Source organism: Oncorhynchus gorbuscha, linkage group LG19, assembly GCF_021184085.1.
Source record: "Oncorhynchus gorbuscha isolate QuinsamMale2020 ecotype Even-year linkage group LG19, OgorEven_v1.0, whole genome shotgun sequence".
NCBI classification, from domain to species: Eukaryota; Metazoa; Chordata; class Actinopteri; order Salmoniformes; family Salmonidae; genus Oncorhynchus; species Oncorhynchus gorbuscha.
In genome coordinates, this window is record NC_060191.1 from 13,651,044 (window position 1) to 13,667,457 (window position 16,414).

The window sequence follows — 16,414 nt, forward strand, 5'->3', positions numbered from 1 at the left end:
TTATTGCAGTGATCTTCTACAGACTTGAAACTTCTGAAAAATAAAAGATCCTGTAAGGGGTATTTTGAAAGAGAAGTCTCAATAGATGAGTCATCGTTTGTGATCCAGTCAGAAATATAACATAGGTGGGCACACCACTAATAGAACCTGATATTGGGCAGATCTAAGCCGCCCATAGAACTTGGCAGCGTTTACTCCATATAAAGGTACTTAGCCATCCATTTACATCCTTTATTACCTTATTGGAGAGTAATACTGGGATCATTTGGATTGGGTAAAGTAGTCTCGGTAAAATGTTCATTTTCAAGAGGGATATTCTACCTAACCAAGAAATCGGGAGAGAGTTCCAGCACTCCAGATCTTGTCTTATTGTATCAAACAAGGGAACAAAATTGGCTTTGTACATTTGCTGGAATTTAGGAGTTACAAATATACCCAGATACATAAAGCCCGAGGGAGACCATTTAAAAGGGAAGGGGGGAGAAGTATTAGGTACAGAGTGAAGGTTACCAAGTGGCATAGCCTCTGATTTAGTTAAGTTAATCTTGTAGCCTGAAAATTCGCTGAATAATTCAATAATATTAATAAAATATGTAATTGAAGTCTCGGGACTAGAGATGAATATCAGGACATCATCAGCATACAAGCTTATTTTATGGTGAACATCACCAATGAGCAGCCCCTGTATAGCAGGCGTTACCCTGATGGCCTCGGCCAGTGGTTTCATAACGAGTGCAAATAGGAGAGGGGACAAAGGACAGCCTTGTCTGGTACCTCTGTGTATAGAGAAGCTATTTGACCTTAGCCCATTAGTAAGGACAGCAGCCTGATGATCATCATATAAAACTTTCACCCATTTTATAAAGTTGTCCCTTAGACCAAATTGATTTAGAGCAAAGAATGGGTAAGACCACTCCACACGATCAAATGCTTTCTCAGCATCTAGGGAGAGCACAAGACCATCCATAGCACTTTGTTGGTAGACTTGGATTACATTAAGAAGCCGCCTGACATTGTTGCGTCATTTACGGCCCTTAATGAAGCCAGTTTGGTCTCCTTTCACAATTAGTGGCAGTGAGTCCTCTAGTCTTGTGGCTAGAGTTTTAGAAAGCAATTTTCTATTCTAGAAAGGAAATTGGTCTGTACGAGGAACAAGACTATGGACATTTTCCCATTTTGAGAGTAAGTGATATATTGGCTTCTCTCAGCGTTTGAGGGAGCTGGTCATTTGAAATTGAGTGGTTAAACATATCACACAATGGCTCAAGGAACAGGCCATGGAACTCTTTATAGATCTCACTACAAAACCCGTCTGGTCCTGGGGCGTTAACATTTTGCAGATTCTTAATTGCGAACATTATCTCTTCCTTGGTAATAGGGACATTAAGGAGAGACCTCTGTTCTTTGGAGATAGAAGGGAGCTCAATCTTAGAAAATAAGTTCTCCATTAATTTGGGTGCATCCTTTGGCAGTTCTGAGGCATAAAGTTTTGCATAAAATTTCTTAAATTAGTCATTTATCAATTTATTTTCATATAACTGATTGTCATCAGAATCAGTAATAGTAGCAATTGACTGAGAGTCAGCTCTCTTTTTAGCTATGTAGTCCTTCTCTTTAGTTCCTAATTCACCCTCTAACATGTTTTGCTTTTCACGCTCTTTCCGTCTCTTTTGTCCAGGATCACCTCTGCATGATCAGATATGACTATGCTTCCTATCCTAGTGGATAAAACACACTGCAAAGATGTCCTGGGCATAAAGAAGTAATCTATTCTAGTCTGACATTCTTGAGGTCCAGAGATTAAAGTTAAAGTAAAGTCTCTGTTGGAGGGATGAAAAGTTCTCCAAACATCAGCATACTCCAAATCATCACAAATAGCTTTAAGTGACTTAGCTTGAGGAGAGAGTGAAGCTATACCGCATTCCTCAACAAAAATTTACTGAACGTGTCCCTTCAGAATTTTCCGGGAGTCCCACAACACGAATATTGCATCTGAGTCCTCGATTATCCAAGTCTTCAATATGCTCCGCCATTTTGCGCACCTGTTTCTCAAGTGCTTTTATTTTAGTGTCCATAGATGTAGTTGAAGTTTCCACTCTAGCAATTCTTCCTTCCGCCTCATCAACACATTTGACAACCCTCTGTAGTTCAATGTAATGGCCTGCTATTGCTTCCAAGACCGTTCTTATCTTAACATCGATCACTTTAGTAATGTTATCAGTCATCTTTTGAATCACCAGGTCCATTGTGCCTGGATCCGCAATGGTGCTAGCTTCGCTAACATTAGCTAGCTCCTCCTGCACATCTACAAGGATGGTGGTTTTGGTCGAGTTCTTAGTAGTTCTGTTGGGCATGTTGTCGGAGATTTTTGATAAATAGCCGTCAAGACTCATTGTAGGATAACTTATTCTACAATTCTACCACTTTTTCAAGCTAGGAGATTAATGTAAAAATATAAATTAACGAATGCCACGGGAGCTCACTAAAACACAGTGTTCTCTCTACGGCGTCATTTTGTCCCCATAAACAGACTTTTTGGGATATAAACAAGGATTTTATCTAACACAATGACCATTCATGTTGTAGCTGGGACCCTTGGGATTGCAAACAGAGGAAGATCTTCAAGAGAAAGTTATTTAATCACTATTTGTGATTTTAAGAAGACTGTGCTGTTTGGAAAATATGTTGATGTGGGGCGCCGTCCTCAGACAATTGCATGGCATGCTTTTGCTGTAAAGCCTATTGTAAATCGGACAACGCAGTTAGATTAACAATAATTTAATCTTTTAAATTATATAAGATACTTGTATGTTCACGAATGCTTAATATTAGGATTATTTATTTGAATTGTGCGCCCTCCAATTTCACCAGATGTCGTCGACTGGTGTACCACTAGCGGGATGCCTATCCCTAAAAACCTGTTTCCACTTTGTCATTATGGGTTATTGTGTGTAGATTGATGAAGAAAAAAATTATTTCATCCATTTTAGAATAAGGCTGTAACGTGGAATCGTTTTGGGGGAAAAAGGGGTCTGAATAATTTCCCGAATGCACTGTATGGAGTATGTGCTATGTTCTCCCTGACTGTGTCTCCTGTTCTCTCTCTGTCAGCTGTATTGATGAGTGGTTTGAGGTGAACAGATCGTGTCCAGAACATCCCTCAGACTAAAGGGCCTCGCTACTTTTCTCCACAGGTAAATTCTATATTAATATGTATTTTCTTCACAGGTAAATTCTATATGAATATGTATTTTCTCCGCAGGTAAATTCCACATTTCCTGAGTGTTGTTGATGTTGATGCATTATTGTGATAAGTCACTTTTAATATTCTGTGGGAAACTTAAAAGTTTCTGCCGTAGAATTCCCAAAACAGAAATGCAGTACTGTATTGACACAAAACAGGAAAAATATGATACAGTATTATACCCTTTAGTTCAGTCGAGTTCTTTCTTTCTATTGTTCTGTTTCAGCATCCCGTGTTAGCCCTCAGGTTATTCAGATTTCTGTTGTTTTTCCTCGCTGCAGGTTTCTTACTTCCTCGATAAGAAGAGTGATCTGTTCCAATAACAACAGTCCTCAATGTGAATCCCATCCCCTTCCCTGTGACTCTGTGGCCAGTACAGAACTGACCCCTGACCCTACCCTCTACCCCCACCACCTCCAGTATGTCTCAACAGCCCTCAACACCTCCACTCAAACCAGTCAAGAACCGCAGAGTGCCAAATCTCATTAAAAGCCATTTTCAGGGAAACTACATTTAATGCTGATCTATATCTCTATCTTCACACACACACACAATCTGCTCCAAGACAAGACCAGACAGACACAAACTCACAAATACACTCACAAATACAACCAACCTCTGCTTTGTCCTCAAAGACAGACAGACAGACAGACAGACAGACAGACAGACAGACAGACAGGCAGGCAGGCAGGCAGGCAGGCAGGCAGGCAGGCAGGCAGACAGACAGACAGACAGACAGACAGACAGACAGACAGACAGACAGACAGACAGACAGACAGACAGACAGACAGACAGACAGACAGACAGACAGACAGACAGACAGACAGACAGACAGACAGACAGACAGACAGACAGACAGACAGACAGACATGCTTATCCGACAGCCTGTTGAGGGAAGACACAACACCTCTTTTGCACAACTATCCAATCAGGAAAATATGTTGCTCTCAACACGCCCTCTCACTCTCTGCTGCATCAATGGAACGGCTGTATATGCCACCCACAGACATTTTGCATTCCATCCCATTGGCCGTGCCTCAGTGATTGAGCTGCTGTGATTGGCTGAGCTCCAGGGCTACTGTGACTTGGAATTCCCTCCTCCTGTGTTATTGGACAGCAGATTCAAGTCTCCTCCCATCTGTTTGGTCTGAGTGATTGTACACCTGGACATTTCGGGGAGCAAGCTGAGGGGAGAGGGGGAAGTCAGTCCTCATCCCCCTCTCCCACTCTTTCCCCATCCTCACCAACTCTGTCTACCAGTGCCTTCACCTTCGGATCCTGGCCTACCAAGGCAGAGTCAGGACAACAGAACAGTGTGAATGGTGGGTGGGGGACAGAGGGGCGGGAGGTCAGGTATCAGTCTATACTAAATCCTCCCTCCCTAGCCCTTCCCACTGTGTGTTGTTGACTGGATGACGACAGACGGAGAGAGACCCAGCAGAGAGCCAGACTCAGCTGAATGTGAAACTCTGCTTAACTCTAACCTTTACTCCACTGGGACATGCTGCTACCTGCTAGCCACACTGAAATTAGAAGTGCCCTGCTATATGCTGTCCTGCTCTCTGTTTCTCACGCTCTCCTTTCCCCTGACTAGCTATCTAACTCACAACCCTTCAATGCCTCTGTGGTAGCAACAAGACGTGAACTGGACTGTGCTACCAGAAGCGTGTGGCTCGGCTAGTGGCAACTACAACTCCCAGCAGGCACTTCTCTGGAGTGAGAACGTTAATCTTAGTTTTTGTAGCATTAATAGCTGTCTGACTGGGACATGAGGCCCTCTGTGCTTAGCCTGAATCCCAACTGAATTACTGTGTTTCACTGTACATCTTCAGTTTGGAAATTGTAAAGAGGAGCATTTCAGTTGGGATCCAGGCTACAATGTGCTGACCCCAGATCAGATATCCCCCTACCCCAGGGGCCCGTTGATATTATGTGGTGTATATCCTCTAGCCTTCTACAGGGTTCACACACCCATCCTCTTCTCTCACTCACTCACTTTGACTTTTAATCTTTATTTATCATCATGAGACTTAGCAGTTATTATTATGCAAATTATTTTATTTTAAGTGTGCAGGTTTTGACATAATGGTGTAATTGCATATCTGTGTATGTATGTGTGAGTTGTAGTGAAACTAAGTCGGGCCTTAATGCAAAGAGAATGACATGAATAACTATGTCTTCTATTCATGTTTGTCCATTTCAGTGCTGTTTCAAATAGCTGCCTGAGCTAGCACACCTTTTACCCAATCATAATCATCTACCAATCAATCTATCAGCCTATCACAGTAGAGGTGAGAGGGCGGGGCAGGAAGTAGACGATTGGTGGAGCTCCATGCCAAAGCCAATCAGAATAAGGGGATTACTGATGTCTTCAAAAAAGTTATCATTAGAATGTTGGATCCCCTGAAACTTTGTCAACGTGTTTGAAGATTTTACACATTTCCTATCTAAAACATTTCAGCTTCCAGCAACCCTGTGTTGTAATATTTAAACAAGGCCTTGATGTTGATCTCTTTAATGTTTTGAGAGCTTTCCCAGGATGTGCTGCTAACGAGTACACAAGTATACTATAGACCTCCATCTTCACCATTGGGTTGCGAATAAGGGCAGAGTAAGAAACTCATAGACAAATTCAATGAATAAGACAAAAGGCTTTATTGGCTATGCTTTTCACAATCATTGTGGACGTTTTTCATCTCCACAGTTTAGGGATTTTAGATTATAGTATATTATTATGACATATCAAGGAATAAGATCAATAGTATTTATATTGGTTTCCCAATTCAAACTTTCAAACCAGTCAGACAAATTAACAAAGAGCATTAATAGGGGATCTGGGTATTATGGTATGGATATACTAAAGATAGTGTTACCATGGCTACTGGGTCAGTTACACCATATTAACTGTGGTTTCTCCAAAAGTGCCATCATCATGCCTCTAAAACATGCTGCTAACAATTTATTTTTCAAGAAGTACAGCGAGCACTTTGGAATTGGGACAATAAAAATCCCCCACCCAAATGGACTGTTTCCCCATTTGTCATCATGTACTATAGCTAATAAAGTTGAATCTAAATCCAGATTGGAGTTTCTCCTCATTGCACATCAGTGAAGGAGAAACTAGAATGTCTGGTCTGAAACTAGAATGTCTGGTCTAACTGCATGGTTTGTCCCATGGCTACTGTACTGTAAGTGTATTCAAATGTTGTCGAATGGCTCACGATTGTGAAGCATACTACCGTATGTGTACAATATGCCCTTATTGTCATGGGTATGTGTGTAGCACGAGGATCCTCCCTAGCTAGCCTACCAGAACAGCCTTATATGATCTACTGTAGCTAGAATCAGGTTTAAATCACATTTGACCCCCATTTCAGTTTTGTTAAGTCTTTTATTTGGGATGTTTGAGTTTCTTTGGGGGGCGAGTGGGGAGGCAGCCTAGCACCTAAACTGATTTAGTTGTTTTTAGTGTAGAGAATTCAGTTTGGATGTCAGGCCAGTGGTAAAGGAGGGGGGTTATATGGTCATTTTGTGTAAATGTTTTGGTTTTGCTGCTTGTGCTACAGTTGCCAATTTGAGCCCATATCAATCCAATCGGATCGATGTCTATCCAAATCTACCGTGTTGAAAAGCGCCATATGGATGGACTTGTGAAGAAGCAGTGTTTAAAACAGTCAACATATATGAATGCCAGATGTGTTAGAGAACACACATATGTCATCAGGTAGCTATACTTGATGTTCAGTTCATGATACTATAATATACCATGACAGCAAAAATACTGTAGATGATTATTAGTTGGGGATGAGCTTGCTTGACTGAAGGTGGAGGTGTAGTAGGGCATTCATGTAATAGTTGAGAGGTGAAGGAAACTATTTTTATTTGGGTTATACCTCCCAAGGTACTTCAGAGACATGCCGACAGTACATACCTAGAAATGTTATTTTAGAAACTTTTTAGACATACAGTATGTTATAACATTCCATTTATGTAAAAAATATGTACAGAATTTGAAATTAAAAGAGCAACATTTTTGGAGCACATGATTTTAATTGTACTAGTGTGACATACAGTGTGTATTGGTGGATGAGTGTTTCACTATCAAATGCATTATGGCAGAAGCTTTCTCAACAGTCATTGAAAAGTTACATTATACCGGTCCAACATTTTAGAACACCTACTCATTCAAGGCTTTTTCTTTATTTGTACTATTTTCTACATTGTAGAATAATAGTGAAGACATCAAAAATATGAAATAACACATATCATGTAGTAACCAAAAAAGTGTTAAACAAATCAAACTGCATTTTATATTTGAAATTCTTCAAATAGCCACCTTTTGCCTTGATGACAGCTTTGCACACTCTTGGCATTCTCTCAACCAGCTTCACCTGGAATGCTTTTCCAACAGTCTTGACGGAGATCCCACATATGATGAGCACTTGTTAGCTGCTTTTCCTTCCCTCTGCGGTCCGACTCATCCCAAACAATCTCAATTTGGGTTGAGGTAGGGGGATTGTGGAAGCCAGGTCATCTGATGCAGCACCCCATCACTCTCCTTCTTGGTAAAATAGCCCTTGCACTGCCTGTTGGGTCATTGTCCTGTTGAAAGGACAATTCCTGTGGCGGTCCTCATGAGAGCCAGTTTCATCATAGCGCTTGATGGTTTTTGCGACTGCACTTGATGAAACTTTAAAAGTTCTTTACATTTTACGTATTGACTGACCTTCATGTCTTAAAGTAATGATGGACTGTCGTTTCTCTTTGCTTATTTGAGCTGTTCTTGCCATAATATAGACTTGGTCTTTTACCAAATAGGGTTATGTTCTGTATACTCCCCCTAACTTGTCACAAATTCCACAAATTTACTTTTAAGAACGCACACCATTTAATTGAAATGTGTTCTAGTACCTCATGAAGCTGGTTGAGAGAATGTCAAGCGTGTGCAAAGCTGTCACCGAAGGAAAAGGGTGGCTACTTTGAAGAATCTCAAATAAAAAATATATTTTGATTTGTTTAACACTTTTTTGTTACTACATGATTCTATAGTTTTGATGTCTTCACTATTATTATACAATGTGGAAAATATTTTTTTTAAATAAAGAAAAAGCCTTGAATGAGTAGGTGTCCAAACTTTTGACTGGTACTATATATATATATATATATATATATATCTTTGGGGTGGGGGGTTGCAGTAAAATCTCATACACCCAGTTACTTCTCTGCAGCAGCTACCACAACATCTATCCTATGTGATTTAGGTTCCATTTCTGCGGTACAATTGACAAAACCCTTGAATGAGTAGGTGTTCTAAAACGTTTGACCGGTAGTGTATATGGAAGTTGTGTAATGTCCTGTCTTCCTCTATTTGTTTGTTCCTTGTCATCGCCTGCTAACCTATATTCATTAGTCACCATAAACCACAAACTGACCATAACATGACTGTCTGTATGTGTCATACAGATACAGTGCTGGCCAATATACAAGAATAAGGGAATGAGGCAGAGAAATCAGAGGGGTGAGGGTTGATGATAAGGGAGGTTTGAGAGCAGTGGCTTAATCTCCAGTTAATTGCAGGCACCGCATAAAAATCTGTTTATTTACACTGGGCTCTGTTGTGGTGCAGGAGAAATTCAATATTGCAATTCAGCACCAGTAAAGTATTTCCTTTAGTTGACAAAAGCAGTTTCAAATCAAATCAAACTGTATTTGTCACATGACCCAAATACAACAAGTGTAGACCTTACCGTGAAATGCTTACTTACAAGCCCTTAACCAACAGTGCAGTTCAAGAAAAGAAAATATTTGCCAAATAAACTAAAGTTACAAAAATTAAAGTAACACAATAACGAGGCTTTATACAAGGGGTACCGGTACCAAGTCAGTGTGCGGGGGTACAGGTTAGAGGTCATTTGTACATGTAGGTAGGGGTGAAGTAGCTATGCATAGATCAGGGATGCAAACTGGTGAGGGCCGAAAAAGATTACTCTATTTTTTTGCACTGAAACATGCAAAAAAATTAAACAAAGAATATGATTTACATTATCAGTCTCTGTGTGTAAAATATAAAGTGGTTCATGTGAACCTAACTCACGACTAAAAAATGTAAAGAAAGCAATTCAATGTTATTTATTGCCTAGACTTTACTGCAAACAACAAGTCTTGGGAAAAAAACAATACAATATTGCAGTTAGCCATGACAGCCTTTATAATAGAACACTTGTGACCTCACACACACACACACACAGCTAAATATTGCACTTTAAAAAAAAACATCTTCATGTAGAAATAGAATGAAACAAACAGGCATTCTATTATAGTGGCCACTATAGGAGACATTGATCAAGTGCACAAGGTTACACATTTGCAAAAATAATGTTCACTGAGTAAAAATGTTAATAATCCCCCCTCACTCACACACAAGTGTTACTGTCAAATTCAACACAACAAAAGATACATCTTTGGGCTACACTGCACATTATTACAAATGTACACTTTAAGCCTGTGGACATCTGTTCTACAATGTGCCAGCAGAGCATGATACCCTTTGTTGGCATAATTGATCTCTTTCAGGCAGACAGTACACCTGGCATAGCCCTTTTGATCCACTGTATTGAAAAAGGGAGAAATCGGGAAAGTGTTGTGTTCCTTTCACCTCTATAGTGGCATCCAGTTTAAGCCAGGCCCAGCTACACTTGATCCCTGAATGCACTTGTTTAACAAGCAACACCTCATTTTCACCTAATTCTCTCATTCTGAAAATGAACCACATGCTGTAGAGGGAAAACATTAGTTCACAGATAGTAGTTTGTTCGTTAGCTAGTCAACATTTCACACAGATTGCCAGGGTCCAGTAAGCAACAGACGCGTTATAACTTGAACAGCAAGGAGTCGTATACGGGTTAGTATTATAGCGAATTGGTTAGGTTAACGTTACTAACGTTAGCTCATCTGATGTTGTCTGACTTTAGTAGCCAGCTAATTTTCACACCATAAACACAATTATTTGATCAGTTAAGTTGGCACATGTTGCTCAACATTTCTCTGGCTAGCTAACGGGAGAATTCGATCCAGATAGTAAGATACTTAACAATGCTAATACTTGTTCCATCACACTTTCTCCCTCACCTCAAACTTCCCAAATAACAGCTGTTTTTCTGTTACAGCTCATGAAGTACGCTTCATCACCTTATCACCCCCATCTCCGTCGTCAGGCTTCTCACCTAACTTGACCTCTTTATCGTCCAGGGCACGCGCTGCTGTAACTGACAAACTGTCTTTCTACTCTCCGCGGTCTTTCCGGGGCGTGCGTGCTGATGCTGTCACTAGCAGGTTGGTTGTCTCTTCTCTCTTCAGCCGCGTGCTGCATTCTGTTGTTATGTGAACGATTGGCTGACCCTTGTATGCAGCCAGTATTGCTCCAAACTCGCATCACTCATTCGCTTACAGACAGTAGTCAAGGCTTTTACCCATATGCCAGAATCACCTAGCTAATACAGTATGTTCAAATATTTACAAAATGCAGTATGCAAGAAAACACACAGAGAACTTCTAAGTTTCGGTAACGGACGTGACCAATCTACACACTCTCCAGCTCAGTTCTGTCTCCTCAGTGGAAGCGTAGCCTTCCCTCAGCCTCAAACAGCTTCTCTTCCTCTTCAGAAAGACAGTTTCCTTTCAAACTGTGGGTGAGTGATGACAGAGCACATCATAATCAGCAATACAATAAAAGACCCACAACCATTACAAAGTGGAAATGGTGAAAGATGTTTTGAAATACAAATGGGTCTAAGGAATATATCAAATACTATTATTAACCTGACACACACAAAAAAAGAGTAATGTGCCTTTAAATGAGCGACATTGCGTCACATTGCGTACACTCACCAGATCTCTTTAAGTGATGTGTTGTGGGAGAGAGCCTCTGACAGCTGTCTGATTCCATCCACTGTCAGCTGATTATTGATTAACCTGCGCAGAATGGAACAGAGGGGTCACTAGGTTAACCAGCTAACTTTTATTCACATTCAGAAATAACCTTTGTTCACTTTCTGGTTAATTCTGAGGCTAAACTTCGTTATTGGTTGTTGGGAGTGTGTTGAGACTGGGGCCTGCCTTACCAGAGGTGAGATAGACCCGTGTTGGATCTGATCAGCTCTGCCATGTCTGGTGCTACATCATCTGACAACTCGTTTTGCACCAACCTAGAACACCACAACACACATTTAAACTGTGTTAACTCCAAAGCACAAATACACATTAAATATCAGAGACAAATACTGTCACCGGAATTTGATGTATGAATAAGATTGTCCTACCAGAAGATTCTGAGCGTAGTGTTGCATTTTAGTGCTTTGGCCAAGTGCCTCCCACCTTCTGAAGTGATGCCATTGGCTGAGAGGCTAAGGGAGAGAAGAGCATAGAAATATAATTACTTTTAGTAGTACATAAGTATACTGTATTACTTTAGGTAATGATATTACTATGAGGTGAATGCACCAATTTGTAAGTCGCTCTGGATAAGAGCGTCTGCTAAATGACTTAAATGTAAATGTAAATATGAGGCAGAGTGATATGCTGTAAAATAGATGTATAATAGACTGTAGTTTCAGTGTTTGTGAGTTAGGGAGTTCAGTAACCCATACTGTAGCTGAATGTGCGTTAGGAAAATGATACACCAATGGGTTATACTTCCTTATTTCTGACCTCAACCGCAGTTGTGGGAGAACTGAAATACATGGCACAATCAGTGCCACATACTTATTAAGAGAAGTGATAAAGATGACATATCTTGCCATCCATCTCACCTGAGGTTGGTAAGACTTGGGTGATTCCTCAGGGCCTCTGCGAATGCTCTTGCTCCTTCATCACCAATACTGTTCCCCCACATTCTGAAAAACAGGAACAATCCATCCCATGCACTCTGTTAAATCAAATAAAAAATCTTGTAATAGTGCACTTACCCCACGTCAAAGATAGATGTGCTCTTCTGAATGGCACTGGCCAGATACCTGCCACCCACACTGGTGAACTTGTTGCTGCCAACCCTTTGAACAAATCAAAGTGCCAAAAATAAACATTTTAATTCATACACAAGTAATTATATAATTGATTGGACATACTGATTTACATACTTGACGACTCTTAACTTAGGACATTCCTCAATGATATGAGCAATTAGCTTGGCTCCGATGTCTGTGATGTGATTATTGTAAAGTCTGTCAAATCAAGAAAGCAGAAATACAGTCACATCATATGAATTTGTCATACAGCATAATACAGTACTAAAGTTTGACAGGCAAGTTGACCCTGATAGACACTGACTCACCCCAAAACCTCCACCACTCTGTGTTTGATAAGCTCCTCAGCCAGTACTTCAACGCTGCTGTCTGAGATCTGATTGACACACAACCTGAAATGGAAAAACTAATTTAGATGAAAAGTTAGAGTTTTACTCGTATTTTTTTATAGCAGTAAGAAATTATTTGTCTATGTTATTTGTAAACAAGTGCACCTTTCATGTAAACAGTGGCATAAAGTACAGTGTTTCCATCTGCATATATTCCTAATTCCTCACCTCACCACAGTCATTTTACTGAATGAAGGCCTGAGCTGCTTGACCCCATAGTCACTGATGTTGTTGTTGTCCATGTCCACCCCTAGCCTCTTCCGCCGGTGCTGCAGCACAAAGTTGAGGGCACTGCAGTCGCCAGAGAACACATTACAGTAGCCCAGCTTGATGTAGTCAGCTGTAATGCCCTTCGCAGTCAGCTGGGCCACCTCTTTACTTCCTGTCTCGAAAATGCAGCGCAGCATCCACAGGAAGTTGGGCAGGACATGCACCTTGCTGCCCTCCTGCTCTGTGCTGTGGAGTGGCAGACCGCGGAGGTGGGACCTCACGCTGGTGGACAGGTAGGACTTGAGGACCGCCCGCTTCCTCTTCAGTAGTGCTGGAGGAACCATGTGCTCCAGCAGGCCGGCATTGGCCTTAGACAGCAGTCCACACAGGAAGAGGTTGGCGTACTGGAGATGCTCGTTGGTCTTGAACGGGTCCTTTCCCCTGGGTTTGGAGGAGCCACCGATGCAGGGGAAGACACATGATAAACAAGATGTGTTGTCCCTCCTGCTGCACTCGGTGAAGAACTTGAGGATGTTCCCTTCGCTGGCCTGTTCGTCCAGAACCAGGGAGAATGCAGCCAAGAAGGACTGTAGGGTGAGATGAAAGAACTCAAAGGTAGAAGGGTTTCCACAGGCATCGTAGTGGCTGACCGGTCGGAGGAAACCCACCTGAAGGTCGTCCTCAGTCAGGCCACAGGAGGTCACCTCCTCCTGGTCGAACACAAATCCTCCTCTCTCCATGCCCAGCAGAGCCAGCTTCGAGAAGGCTGTCAGTGGCCTCAACCCTGCCCTGAAGGTATCAGCGGGGCACCTGGTGTTTCTTGTCAGGAGGCCCGGTGGGGGAACGGCCCCCTGGCTGAAGAAGACTTCAGAAAGCAGAAGGAATATGTTAGTGAGGGTCACGCAAGCCTCTGGCAACTCAAAGTCGTCGTAGACTGAGCTCAGGTGTTTAAAGCTCTTGAAGACGATCCAGCAGAAGAGGGGGATGGAGCAGAGGCCACAGAGGTGGGGGCTGGCATCCAGCTGGACTGAGACCAGGTCCCTGTGCTCCTGCTCTTTGAAGTGTAGGTTGGTGTAGGTTTGAAGGTGGGCCGGAGAGAACCCACGCAGTGCCACCCTCTTCCGGATCACCCTGCTCTGGACCTCGGTGCCTGTCCGAGCAGTAAGGACTTTCCGGGAACCATTGAGCAGCTTCCCACAGAGCAGGTTAATGAGCAACAGAAGGGGGTGAGTCCTCTCCTCTGGAGAAACCACCTCAGGCATGTTCTCCAGGTCCAGATCAGCATGGATCTCATCATAGCCGTCAAACGTAAAGAGAACCTTTTCGGGGAAGCGGAGGATGTAGCTAAACACCTCATTGTCTGCATCTTGGTCGGGGTAGCAGTTGTATTTGAAAAGCAGGTCCCTGAGTGAGATCTCGTCTGTCTCCTTGAATGTGCTGAACATCCTACAGCGGAACTTGAAGAAGAACATGGCGTCTGTCTGTTCCAGCTCCCTATTGGACCACAGCCTCTGGAGCTTCTGGAGGAGGATGGACTTGCCCACCCCAGCGTCCCCCGTGATGAGCACCGTCTCTGCCTGTGGGTTAAAGACACCCTGTTCTCCCAGGAGCTGCTCCAGACCCTCCAGGTGGCCCAGGCTCTCATTGCGATCATTCAGGAGCTCCATCAGGGTGTCTGTATAGAGATCCTTCAGCTGGGTTTCCTCTCGCTTGGTGTAGGATGCAATGAAGCGTGTGTCTCGGCCCAGCTCGTGCCTCAGCTTCTCACAGTACCTACTAACTGAGAGGAGGGGGGGTAGGGAGAATACACTGGAGTCTCATTCTCAACCACGGATATTCAGCCAAAATATACAGTAGTTTCCTCCGTGATTCTCTAATAGCTTACATTTTCAATGCACTGTATTTTTTATTGTTAAGTACAATTCCAATAACACATATGAAGTGGAGCACCATACAGTTTACTGACATACTTACTAGGGTCCGTGTTCTTCACTGGTATGTCCCGTATGAAGTCTGGTGGCTGGTAGTTGATCTCTTTAAGCCATGGTTGGAGGTCTATGTATGCATCATAAACTTTGTAGAGAATATATAGGAAGTATTCACATGCCTGCTCCCCTTTGCTTTGGACCAATTCCAGGATTTTACGCACCTGCGCCATGTCAATCATAAGTAAATAATATTTACTTTACAGTGATTCAATAATAATTTGACAGCTAACAGTTCCCCCCTTTTACACACCTGCACAATGGCAATCATATTTACTTACCAGTGATTCATATTTAATTAATATTACTTCCCACATTTTGACTAATGTGGCCAAACAGGATTTTTCACAGATGAGAATCTGGCAACATACCAAATGCCATTGTATTGCAAAATCAAGTCTTGTCTTTATACTTTCTCATCTTAAAATCAATTAGTCCATTTTAGTTTGGGCCTAGTAAGCTATTTGTGAATACAAGAGCATGTCTTTGTGATGGGTACTTTGTCATTTAATGTGTGTTGTCCAAATGGACATGTCTCCTCTCTGAAACCATCCTATGGTAAATTACCTGGTCTGTCTTGGTGGCTGAGCGCTGGATGATTTCTGTATCCTCAATACACAGAAAGCCACTTTGTAGGAGGTTATCCAGAATGCACTGCGTGCTCTTCACTTGGGAAACTAGTAGCTCACGGTGCAAGGTGAGCATTTGGACAGTGGACACATGGCCCGTTAGTCCAGCACGGGCTTCTTCGGCACTGGAGCCCATAATATGCATGGCTTCAGCTGCCTGTATTTACTGGAAAATGTAAGAAGTAATTCTAGTCAGATAATCAGTTAGGAGAAAATGATCCAACAGTACGGATAAAATGCATTATAGTAGTCTATGGCTATCGCGTACGGTATACGTATACGGGCTGCCTATACATACCGTCAGAACCTTTGATAACATTGTTCTTATCCGCGCTGTCCTAGTCCGCGGCGGAAAAACTCGGGAACTACGTCTCTCTTCAAAAACAAACTCCAGTCTTGGTTATTAAACCATTAAATAGCGTGCGACAGGATAATAACAAAACGTTTCTCTATGACCGTTTGAATAGGAAATCTATCTTGTCTCAAACAATATCAGGAGGGAAAAAACACTGAACACAGTACTGGTTCTTTGAGGAAGTGAAACCAAAAACAGCCTCGGATGCGCGTAATTTCGCCTCGAATTGCGTCCGCGCTTTTGGCATGCTGATGTCTGCTTCTTTTTATACAGGGTTTTCGCCACTTGTAATTGCTCCACGGTAAATCAGGATTTCCAAAACATGTCCTAATAATTCGAAATATTGCTTATAAAACCAAGTGTTTTAATCAGCATATGCTTACTTTGATGTCACCTTTCGCCGATTAAAATAAGCAGAGTAAGATGTTTACATGACCGTTGCATAATATTGTCACAATCAGTTTCATATCAAATTATTACTGTGCATGTAAACTTACTCACTCGTAACCAAAGAAAAAATACGGTTTAGCTACCAGTGTGATGTGACACGAACCCATCGTAGCAAATGTATGTCAACTTGCT

At 42.0% G+C, this 16,414-nt stretch overlaps 2 protein-coding genes across 2 annotated transcripts in view; one reads left to right on the top strand and one right to left on the bottom strand.

Annotated features, from left to right (window-relative positions):
• Window positions 1-4,000, top strand: part of LOC124004660 (E3 ubiquitin-protein ligase znrf2-like) — an 85,017-nt gene extending 81,017 nt beyond the window's left edge. Inside the window, exons 4-5 of the mRNA XM_046313328.1 lie at window positions 3,112-3,194; window positions 3,526-4,000. Coding sequence (XP_046169284.1) covers window positions 3,112-3,169 — 58 coding nt within the window. The 3' untranslated portion in view covers window positions 3,170-3,194; window positions 3,526-4,000. The remainder of the gene's footprint in view (window positions 1-3,111; window positions 3,195-3,525) is intronic.
• A 5,350-nt stretch (window positions 4,001-9,350) lies between these two features.
• Window positions 9,351-16,076, bottom strand: LOC124005379 (nucleotide-binding oligomerization domain-containing protein 1-like). Its single transcript, XM_046314579.1, has 12 exons — window positions 15,776-16,076; window positions 15,416-15,643; window positions 14,838-15,012; window positions 12,822-14,643; window positions 12,573-12,656; window positions 12,379-12,462; window positions 12,208-12,291; window positions 12,052-12,135; window positions 11,563-11,646; window positions 11,365-11,448; window positions 11,132-11,215; window positions 9,351-10,926 (listed from the first exon to the last, which is right to left on the bottom strand). The coding sequence occupies exons 2-12, from the start codon at window positions 15,620-15,622 to the stop codon at window positions 10,854-10,856; spliced, it is 2,865 nt and encodes a 954-aa protein (XP_046170535.1). The 5' UTR covers window positions 15,623-15,643; window positions 15,776-16,076; the 3' UTR covers window positions 9,351-10,853.
• Window positions 16,077-16,414: the final 338 nt, after the last annotated feature.